The sequence below is a fragment of the Trachurus japonicus genome, chromosome 10 (genome assembly GCF_045865225.1).
Source record: "Trachurus japonicus isolate A0001 chromosome 10, Traja_1.0".
Taxonomy (NCBI): domain Eukaryota; kingdom Metazoa; phylum Chordata; class Actinopteri; order Carangiformes; family Carangidae; genus Trachurus; species Trachurus japonicus.
Genome location: NC_140916.1, coordinates 13,209,130 through 13,221,136, shown reverse-complemented (window position 1 = coordinate 13,221,136; position 12,007 = coordinate 13,209,130). Strand labels below are relative to the sequence as shown.

Below are 12,007 nucleotides of genomic sequence, written 5' to 3'. Positions count from 1 at the left end.
TGTTTGATCCCTTACACCGCAAATATTGTGTCACTGCTGCTCTACAACAAACACATAGACGTATAGCTCTTTTTGGTCTGGAGTCATAACTCGATGAAATGTAGCGTTTCCTCTATGGCCCCTATGTAGTTATACTCTTTAAGAAGTATTCCACCCAAATATCTGTATAATCGTGTGCTCGGCCTGTCAAAAATAAATATGTTGAAGATGACAGAGCCTCTCGAGTGTGAATACGTGATTGGATCAACACAAAGCCACGAGATTAATTACACAAGGAAAACAGCAGAGCAAACACTATTATGCGTCCATAATTAAACACAAGCTGTGTACAGAGACAATAAAAAATGTGAGACTCCTATCTAATGTATCACTGCTGTGGTCAGCTGAGTCATTTATCCCTGATCTCATTAACTCCCTCCAGAATGGATTTCAGGGAGACACTGATATCAGCTATTCAGTCTTGATATTTAATTCAACGTCTAATGGTAACAGCGTGTCAAAAAGGTTTCCTATTTCCGGAGTTGATATTAGCAGTACTCTCATTTTGGGAACATTTTACTTGATGCTATGAGATGAGAAAATGAAAAACCATTTTCTAAGTATTTGTTCTTAGAATTAAGAGCATGATAAGGTCAGTGGAGATAAATTGGGCGCCAGATTTATACCTGCCTACCTAATGCAGTCTAATCCCACGGTTTTACAACAAATCTTATGGTCATGAAGGTGTCAAACACTAATGTTTAACCTCCAAATGAAATAAAGCTGGGTAAAATACTAAAAAGCCCTAACCCTAACCCATAGAACAATTCAACAGCACCACAAACCACAGCCCCCGAAAAAAGTGGAACATGTTCAAATTTCTAATCATAATTTGGTGTTAATCTAGGAGCACCGAACCTTTGAGCAACCTCCATCTAAAGCCAGTGAGGAGGAGATGATGTGGCTGAGGGCTGCACAACAGCAACTGAATCCACTTTGACGTGAGAATAGCCAGGTTTTCCACCAGAATGTGCCACAACTGTTTCCAGAATTTCCAGAAAAGCTGCCAAGAGAAAAAGTGAATAAATGTCCTTTTCCATCCGCCGCTGTTACGCAAATATTTGGCACATCAGGATCCACAGCTGATGAGGTGTTAATTCTTGTCAGGTGCCATTAATTGCAGAAAAAGGGATTATGTAATCATGATAACGAAATGGAAAATAATGCTGTGCACATGATGAATATTAATTTTCAGTTTGTCATAATTATTATTAGAAAGTTACAGTTTCCTCATGAATCCGCACAGATGTTTTTTGCTGCCACTACTTTTAATGAAGCTTCGGTGGATGTTTAAATGACTTTCTGCTAAATCAGTTTTCAGTGCACACTGCTGCATTTTGATTCTAACAATGCACCGACTTTTCCAACTCAACCAAGTGTAAAAACAATGTGTTTACCATTTTTATTCTTTTTTTAATATTATTTATTTATTTTTCAGCATTTCAGACTCTTTATGCAAAAATGAGAATACAAATAAAAACAGGTGACTGTGAATGCACCTCTTGTTTTGACAAGTGCTGCTGTAATGAATGTTGCAGGGTTGCTGCGTTAGTTTGGCCTGGTGTACCTGGCAAAAAATGAGTGTATGTGCTTTCAAAGGGCTATATTCAAACATGCCTATACATATAAATAAGCATACACATAAATATAAGGTAAAATTGGGGTCGTGTGGTTCAGGTCAAAGAGCCTTAGACATTGTTTGGAAAATATTTGCTGGGTTAAATTATCTGCCCTAGCAATAAGTCTGTTTCCACTGCCATCATAAAATCATTTCAAAAGGTAAATAAAAGTATTTACCAAGGGCCAGAGTGCCACTCCCGTTTCCCAAGGCTCGAAACTGCTCTCAATATCCAGTGCATGGTGAAGTCAGAAGAATACTATTCTACAAACAAGGTGTTGGGAGGATCCAAAGCGCAGTGACTGTAACTTACAACACTGTTTCTTTCATCCTTTGTCAGCAAATGATTCCTCGTGTCGATTTACTCTCTAAACAAGTCTGACTGATTCAGAGAAATAAACCAGATTTCTTCTTCGGTAAACAACAGTGTTTGCTCAATTTGCATTGCTATTCCTGAGAAATAAAAACAGCATGTTTTCAATGAGCCACCACTGAAGGACAATCAGGATATACTGTATACCTAATGATCACACTAAAATTCCTCTCACGTATGGAAAATAGAATTACAATCTTATCAGCTGACAACTTTCCTCTGCAGGTACATTTTAACAAGAATCTTTACTGCCAGGCAGCTCCAAAACAACCACGGAAGAGACTCTTTTTCTCTCCTGACAGCTTTCTTATTATATGCAGACTTACAACTTCAGGAAGTCTTGTTTTCCCCTTGGCTTTTTCTATAAACCATGCACTGTCCTGGAGACAAATCAAGGTGAAATTCACCTCTTTTTGGGCAACTAATTCAATACTTTAAAATGTATTATTTGGGGCTGTTAGAATGAGGATACTAAGGTGCCTTCACAAATGTGATAGTAATATCAGGATGTACATGTATCTTCTTCTAACATTTGGACTACAGCCAAGCCACAGTGAAATATTGGATGGACAAGGATGTATTCACTGCTTCACATGCTGTGTGAAGTAGGTTGTTTAAAAAAGATGCAGCACAAACACATACAAATTCAGGCCCTGTTTCGATCAATGACATCTGGCTCGGATCCAAGGATGCATGAGAGTTCTGATGAAGCCGTAGGACCACCATCTCTACTGACAAGTATCACCACAGTTTAATGATTTACCCTTCTATTATTATTATTGTTATTTGCCTTAAATAAGATAGGATGGTGAAATGAGACATGAAACTCATGACATGCAGCCAAGGCCCGCAGTTTGGAGTCAAACTAGTCTGAGCTGAAGGAAGTGTGCTGCTGTGATTAGCCTCTGATTGGCTGGAACGAGCCACCCGGCGGTGTTAGATTATACTTTATTTCATCCCCGAGGGGAAATTTGTTCGTGACAGCAGCATTTAACAAAGGAAATAATTTTTTTTTTTTTTTGCAGTTTTTACAGTCCCCTCGGGCATAGGGAACAACAACAGGAATCACGGATATGTCGATATGACTGTAAAGATATTCAAAGCGTATGTTTATGCCATTTGCTGTCCAAAAGGACGAACTGGCTTGTTTGACGACTGGCTACGGCAAAAGTTTTATTCTTTCATCAAGAATTAAAGTCACAGGTTCGAAGACGATCACATACCGTCGTAGTTCCGACCATAAATGGCGATTCGGCGGCGTTATTCCCATGACTCGCCACGAAACTGAAAATAAGGAAACGCTGGTCGGCTCGACCAGCATTTCCACCACCACTAATAATAACAAAATAATAACAAAAACGATATATTTATCGAAAAAGGGCCCATTAACAAGTGTGGGTAGCGTAGATTCATAACCAAATAGAAACTCCTCGTTGTCCCTTTAAGTAGCCGAAACCTAATTCAGTTTAACCGCTGTGCACATTGAGATTACAAGCGGTCATTCTATTACCTGGTGTGAACAGACAAAGTTAGAGTTGTCCCTTTGTGATCGTCTCATCAAAGGTGCATGTTGACAGCAGGTCAGAGCATCTAGAACCCAGTATTATCAATCAAGAGTTAATTATTTATCACCTGTCTTCAGCGACATAAACACATGCAAAGCAACTAACTAGCTGGCCTTTTCGCTGTCCGCATTTCCAGCGGAGAAGACTTGTCATAAATAAACTGAATGTTCTCCTGGCAGAATTCAATTACCTATGTCAGCCAGTGGTAATGAGTAACCGCCAGTGCATGCTCTCATTCAATTTCAGTGTCCCTGGGGAATAATGTTTGTCTGATGTCTTGATTTTTTTGAACAATAATGTTCTTTCTGTGGCCAGCTTAGTGTAGCACAACATTCAAATCAAACGCTAATTTGACGCTGCGCCTCAGCAGATGAAAGCAGCCTTGGTTTGCTTTTATAGTTTTGTATGAGAACGTGTGCGTTTGGTGACATTAGAGACCTCTTTACTCAAATAAATTGCCCGACTTGAAAGTGAGGTGAAATGTCACTCTGGCCAAAAAGATCTCACATTACGCGAAAGAAAAGGCATGTGCGAGGAAAATCCATCCAGTCCACATCGCCCAGCTCATCTCAGTTTCATGAATTCATGCAGATGTATAGGATGGTCGACCCAGTTAGATCTAATCTCCTGCCCAATGCGTTTGTTTAGTTAGCAGGGAAATCTCTCACATAATGAATAATTCAAATTCAGTTACTGCATATTGAATGGCCTCACTGACAACTATCATAGTAAAATTTTTACAAGGGCTTTGAGACACATAGCCTTTCTCTTAACTAGGTTTCATTTGATTCAATATTTCCCTTCCCACTAAACAACATTTATGACTATTTGTCCCGTGAGATATTGGCACCGTTTGTCTGCCTCCATCAAGTAATTTGCAAAATCACACAGCCCTGTTTTCTTTTGTAAGAGTGCACCGTGTTGTGCCGATATGGCTTCGGGTAGAGCTGCTCCATGACGTCTTTGGAGAAAGAGAGAGGATGATGTTTTTAAAAAGATGCTGCTCAGCAAAAGGCCTGTCAGTTTAAAATGACTGCAGTGGTATTTAGTGCTGTCCACTTTGAGATCAGTGGAAGGTGTGTTTGTAGCTCAGGCACGACAAGTGAAAAATGTCATTAACTCCGCTGCCCTCTATGCAGGAAGACGGCGAGCATAGAAATGTGTCCTCAGCATGGGGAACATCTCTGTCTTTTGGGCTATTGCTAGTTATCTTTGACCTCTATCTTCCTTAATCCTTCCCTCTCTAATTACCTATCTCCTCTCTCCTTACCGCACATCTCTGCCCCTGACTGATGGTTAGCAGATGATCGTCCAGACAGGAAAGGTTGAGGTGACTCTCCCTCTTAGGTCACACCTCATTAAGTGAGCTTCAAAGTGTCCCAGTTCAGGTGCTGGTGAATTCCTTCTTGGATGAATTTAATGAGTTGCGGAGGAGTGACAAGGCGCTGTAAGTAAAAACAGCCAACATGAATTGAGATGTAGAAATGAATTTGCCATTGTTGTCATGGTGTTGTGAGGGGAGGAGGCGGGGTAACAGTAGGTAACCTGGTGACAACAGCGTCTGTTCTGGAAACCAGATTAAGCTAAATCCAAAAAGAGGCCAGGCCCATCTCTGGAGGATTTTCTCTCAGCATGAATATTGATGGAAATGGGTCTCAAACAGAGTGCAAAACAACTGTTAACCACTCTGCTCTGCTGAAATGTTGTTAACAGCATTTGCTGCCCCACCATCATTCACAGTCAGAGAATCACTTGACTCAAACACCACTCATGCATTGCCACCAATAGAGCCACAAGAAGAGGTGACAACAAATCGTGTTTGTTGGCTCTGCAACATTAGCACACAATATAGAAGTGGTGCAAGTTCTCTGATACAGGCAGAGGCAGCTGATGGCAGTAAGTGGGCACTGTAGCGCCTTCTGGCAACTGCGTTGTGCAGCAAACTGGTTGTGATTTCTGGCACCCTCAGCCCTGCACAGGCATCAAATTCACTGCACCCCAAGTCAACATGAACACAAAGGTAGCTAATGTCTTGCAGCCAGACCTCTAGCTCCCACCAGAAGTCAACAAGGCCAATAAAAAAAAGCTCAAGAATGTGGGATAAGGAGACACTGGAGACCTTGAGGCTGAAATTTGATTCACTCTCCCTGTTTCACAGGACAAACCATTTATTAGTCTATTTATCTGTGAAATGACATGCTGACCAATGACGGGGCAACTTTCTTCTGATGAAAGTGATTGTTAAATATGTAGACAATTTAGAATACCAAATCAACAGGTCAAAGACAATGCCAAAATCATAACTTCAGGATATATCCTATTATTTCTCAGACCACAGAAACGTTTTAGAAAAGGCTCCTTCATAATGTTCAGACAGGAATGCAGGCCCAGTTCTACCAGAAAATTTCTGAAGAATGGAAATGTATTTTTCTATATAACACTTATATGTCATTTTTTGCAGACAGCTGATGTGGCATTTTATTTAGACCAAATGTTTTAGGCTTTTTTCTTTTAGGCTTTTTGCACACATTGCCAAGGTAAAGATCTCTAAATGCCACAGAAGTTAGAATCTAGCTTTGATGGGCAGTCATCAGTTATTTGAGTTTGTTTTATATCACAGTTTTTCATTTTTAACTTCAGAAGAATCAACAAACATCTTCAACATCCAACAACTAAGAAGGATTAAATCCAATATTTCATGTAACATTTTGTACCTTCCAGGATATTTTCAATGTCTGCAATCTAACATCACATCACAAGGTTAACCACGCTACAAAACAATGAAAAAAAACCAATAAGCACCAGGGTAAACAAACTTATTACCTCAACATATTTACCTAGATTGATCCTTTATCAACCAATTGGGACTCCTAGCCAATCAATTGGTGCACTTCTGAAGAAAACTACAACAACAACTAATAAGAGAGGAGCTTTGAATTCAAAAGCATTACAAACTCCAGAACCAGTTTGTGGTCTTTTACTGTCTAAAATACCAAGAGATTTAGATTGCATTTAGTTTGTTTGTTTTTAGTCATAATTGGCTTCATTCATATTTTATTGTTTACTAGAAATATTAAACCTTGAACCCAGTATGAAATATTTTAGTGAAACGATAGCTGAATCCATTATTACATTCCATCCTATTGCACACAGTCTTGCAGTGGGGGTTGGTGTGCACAGAATTTGATTAGTTCATCCAATTCAGTGTGCACTGCGGAGACTAAAGCAAATGATCTATCAACAATGGTGTCTTTTCTTTCTGTTCATACAAACCTGACAAAATTAGGTTCCGCGGACCTTAAGGTCTGTGTTTAATTAATGAATGAAGACGGAGAAAACTCGACATCTTTATTGTCCCACTAACTGACCTGAGACACCTTGAACATAGCCACACAGCCCTGAACAGAGGAAGAAGAGATTGCTAGATAATTAAAACCACTGAAGGAAAAGATACTCGATACTAAAGAAGACTCTGCAGCGTACAAGGGTGAAGAAAGAGAAAGGATGCAACACAGGGAGCAGACCAGACAAGCAGGGAGGGAGGGAGAAAGGCCAAGTATCAGACAGAGCATTCATTATCACCTGACTGACCTGCATATTGCGCTGTGTGAGAGTAATGGGAAAGGACACACTCATCGGCCAAAGCCCAGCAAGAAAAGCGCTTTTCATTCCCCCTCTCTTTCCACTCTCTTAAGCAATCTGTCAGTTTCTTACTGGGCTCAGTTTCCATTCTCAGACAACGTACTGTAGCATCCCATTGTTTTCAAAAACACAATATCAGCCTGTTGGGACACAGCAATGTTATGCCTAATGTAATGCCCACTGGAAAGCCTTTACACTGCAGTCTTGCTGAGCATGATTATGTAACGGCTAATTGTCCATTTAATGAGTGCTCTTATCCCTTTTTCTGTATTTTGCACTTATCGTGTTAGTTACAAGCGGTTTTCAGCAGAAAGGCAGAATAACAGCTGATCTGAAGATATGATAACAAGATTAAAAGTCTACAGTCATGCTAGCGATTGAACATTGTGCACAATAGTTGCTTGGAGCTAAAATGCTAACATTGCCATACTGTAGCAACACATACTGATGTTAAGAAGCTATAATGTTTACCATCTTCATCTTAGCCTACTAGCAGCTATTTAGCAAAAGAAAAAACAGGCCGATGGGAATGTCACAGGATTGGGGGATATTTGGCCATAACCCTATTAAAAACTTGATAAAAGGATGGAAATGTTAGTAGTAGTTATTGTAATTCAGCATGATAACAACATGGATGTCCAATCCAAATGTCATCAATCTATCTATCAATAGTTGTTGAGAGATTTCACCAGGGACTGCAGATGTCAACACCATGTTGCCAGAAAAGCCTGGGGATCATCAGAAACTGTGTGATTCATTCTGGAGACTATGAATGTGCAAAGTTTCATGAACCCATTCTGAGATACTTCATTACAGTCTGAAGCAAATTGGTGGATTGACCAACTTCCAACATGGCAACAACTCTATTTTTAGAGCCATGTTGCTAGCATCACTAAAAACAACAGTACTGTCACGGTTATTTAAGATAGAGGAATAAGGTGTCAAACATGCAACACACCTCACACAGTTCTGCAGAGCTGCAGGAGGAGACCAGTACTCAATGAATGTGTTCACAATCATGTAAGTGAATTATGTTCTTGCTCTACAATTTGCATCTATTAATTACATCTGATCAACTCAGGAACAAACTCGCTGTTGTGCTTTAAACAGTCTGCAACTGTATACGCTGCTTCATGTAAACTCCCAATCCCACTGCAGTTTCCTTTCCTCCATCTCACAGAAAAGTCTTCTGTGAATGTACTGGCCTTAGACTGAGCCACTGAACGATTGCCAAAGATCAGTGAGACTGCTTGGCACAAAAAACTTCTTTTACTTTTATCTGATCCTATGTTATGTAAACTCGAGTCCAAGTAGGCCAAATTTGCTGTTCAAGAGCACTTCTGAATTTTTCATTTTTTGAATAACATGAGCGTGAAACTATATCTGGGTGTTTATTGCTGAGGATACGCTGAGGCGTCGGTCTTCAGTGGCATAAACAGACCGAGCCATCTAGTTTCAGGGCAGTAAACTAGCGCAATCAGTGGCAAACAACTACCCAGCACATGTTCCCTTACTATTTTCACACAGACGCTAACAAGATGTACTGTGCCAGAATCCCACTTAACATATAAATCTCTTCCTGTGGAGCTTCCCTGATGTGTTGTGAATATTCTTCTCACTTTGTGCAAGTTGACAAATCTTGACTAGAGCTACTCACTCACATAAGCACCATACTGCAGTAGATCACTTTGGAGAGAAAACACCCTCCAGATGACAGTGCTCTGTTAGCATATCTCGACTCAAAAATAAAATGTGCCTTTTCTGAGGGTCTGTGTGTGTGTGATTGTTCTCTATGTCTGAGTGTCTTATGAACCGTACACGTGAGCTTGCATGAGATAAACACTTTGAATCAGAAGCCTTGACACTAATGGATACAACAGATTTTTATGCACGAAAAGAAACCAAGGCGAGGAAATAGAGGAAAGAGTGAAGCAGGTTCAGAGGCTAAGGCAAAAAAGAGACAAATTCCCTCAGAGAAAGTTACAAAAGAAGTAATTTAGGTGGTAACTAACTATGTTACTGAGGGTTGAAGCAAAATATTTGACCATCAACTTGTCTTTTTTACTGTGATATTTCAGTATTCATACGATTTAACACTTCTGATGCCCTGAAAGAAAGCTCAGTGCAAACACAGACATATACTCCACCATGATATATACAAACATCCAGGCCTCCTACCTGTGACTCGGCTTGATCTGTAGTCTTTGTACATGCTAGAGATGCAGCGTCGCTGTGTGTGATCTCCGCCTCTCTGGTCTTGTAGCAAATCTGTTTTGAAAATCAAAACCATGGATAAGAAAAGGTCTGATCAGTCACTGTTTGTTCTATTGATAAAAATGCACAGCAAAGTCTCCCCCCACCTCAGCTCTGCGGCACGTCTTTTATTCATTCGCTCAGGCTATAGCTGTTCAAGGACGCGGAGAAGAGAGTGTAAGGAAGTGCAAAAACTAGAAGGGTTTCGTCTTGAATAGAGAGAAAAGACAAACAGGAGAATGTAATTCATCCGCTTCTCCAAAAAGGCACAACCTCCCTGCTTTGTGGAGCAGAAGCTCATCCGAGCCGGGGAGGGCTCTGAGGCGCAGGAGGGTCCCATTGACTGCACTATTAACACTCAAACTAGGGGGATCAGCATAGAGGAAATATAAAAACGCTGCCAAGAAAGATGCAGAGAATTCTGTAATGCATTTCATTCCACCGAGAGGAGCCCTGAGGGTGCTGTGATGACCAGAGTAATTGGCTTTCTCCAGCTATGATAATCTGCATCAGTCATGCCATGCCAACACACTCTCAGGCCACTGAGAAGGTCACAGTGATCCCCAATCCTCGCTCCTCTCTGCTGACAGCAGCGTCTGAATGCTTATTGAGGCAACACTTATGCAGGAAGGATATTGTTTCTTAAGCATTCTCGGGATTTTACCTTTAGCGCAAGGGCTCGGATTTTCATACTTTTAGTCAGAATGCTTTTAGTTTTGCTGTTGACCCTGAATTCCTTTTATCTTTGACTGAGGCCTTTACTGTAAAAAAACAAAAACAAAAACAAAAACATAACATATTAGTCAATTGATTAAATTCAATTAATTCTGTAGCTTCAGATTTCTCAGAAGTGAGAATCTGGGCTACATTTTGGAGTATTTTTGAGTTTTAAATTATGGTTTCAACAAAACAAGCAGTCTGAATACTTCACCTTGAACTCTGAGGTCAAAAATAGGCGGACAGTTTATTGAATGTGTGAATGTACTTCAAAACTGTTTTTGAGCTGTAAATAGCTAACACCTTTGCACCATATTATATTTCAACTGTTAATCAGTTTGATTCTCTTTATGCTTTCATAAACACTCTTTCTTTTTAATTACGTTTTAGCTGTTCATCATGTATTTCAGTTTCTGATGTCAGACAATAGAACGAGTTTGAAATATTGAAATGAAGCCCATTAAGACTACATGTTCACATCCAAGCTGCTGCTCCAAAATCCTGATTTTACAACCATGACATCATCTGACAAAGTCCTCCAGCTCAAAAATGAAAGACAAAGCCTGGGCTGGGCTTTTGGCTTTATTCTCTTGTAAAATGATCACTCAGAGAGTTAGAAGTGAAAGAATATTGTTTTCATTTTGTCTATTACACAGCGCAAAGCCTCCATCTGGTTAACAAACTGCTGCTCCACCTTTCTACTACTTCAGTGAATAAAGCAAACCCAAATCAGAGCATTACTGGAGACTCTCTTTTCAGTAGCAGAAGTTTGTCCAAAAAGTCACAACATTTTGTCGGTATGATTTTAGAAAAAGACTCAAATTTCAAATTTAGCTTAGCTGGCAACATTACAGGCAAATGTCCCTAATAGAGTAGTTTATGCCAACTATTCTTTAAAGGTACATTGTGTAGGAATTCCTCCCATCTAGCGTTGCGGTTGTATATCGCAAGCAACTCAACCGTATTTTTCATGCTGCAGTCACGTGAAATCGGGCAGATGGCAGACGGACGACAGCCGCTGCGCGTAACGGCATAAACAAGCCTCTATGTAAACAAGTGGTCTGTCAGCACGAGGCAAAACAATACACGTGACAATATGTTGTCATGGCGATGTGGTATTGTTTACCTGACCCGCGTTTTACCGGCTTTCTCTCGACTTCTGTGACTAAAATGACATCTGGTTTGTTACCGACGGCCGTCTGCCCGACTGCAGGTGAATGCAGCATCAGTGTAACGCTCCATTCCTCCTCATTGCGTTACCGCGGTGACTTTTCACAGACGCCACCTCGACCTGAGCCGACAGCTCCGGCGTCTCCGCTGGGTTTCCGTGGTTTCCTTCCGTCACGCTGCCACTGAACGTAAAAACATGGTGACACGACATGGCAGCTACCAACCGAGCTTACCCGCTCCATGTATATATGAATGATATGAACAGCAAATTCAGAGCTTACCGGAACACTTCAGTTTGTTGATGGGGGGGATTACTGATGAATGAAAAACAGACTTTTGAACCAAATAATCAATTTTCCTGAATAGATAACAGGAGAAGTTACACAATGTCCCTTTAAGGAGGAATGACCAGTAGGAAAACTCCAATTTAGTCACATGATATTTTGGTACTCAATGGTGGAACTATGATCACTCACTCAGTCACTCAGTCATGGACATTCACAATTACAGAGCTGGCCTCACTGTTGCAGTTAAGTAATCAGTTGGTCAGTATCATAAAAGAATAATCAATAATTAAAATAACCATTAGTTATGGTTACACATACAGTAACATGTCATGTATCAGTTCTG

The 12,007-nt window shown here is 40.4% G+C and overlaps 1 protein-coding gene across 1 annotated transcript in view; it reads right to left on the bottom strand.

Moving 5' to 3' along the window:
* enox2 (ecto-NOX disulfide-thiol exchanger 2) overlaps positions 1–12,007 on the bottom strand; it is a 209,027-nt gene that overhangs the window by 129,495 nt on the left and 67,525 nt on the right. The window contains exon 3 of the mRNA XM_085789333.1: positions 9,416–9,505. Coding sequence (XP_085645459.1) covers positions 9,416–9,505 — 90 coding nt within the window. The remainder of the gene's footprint in view (positions 1–9,415; positions 9,506–12,007) is intronic.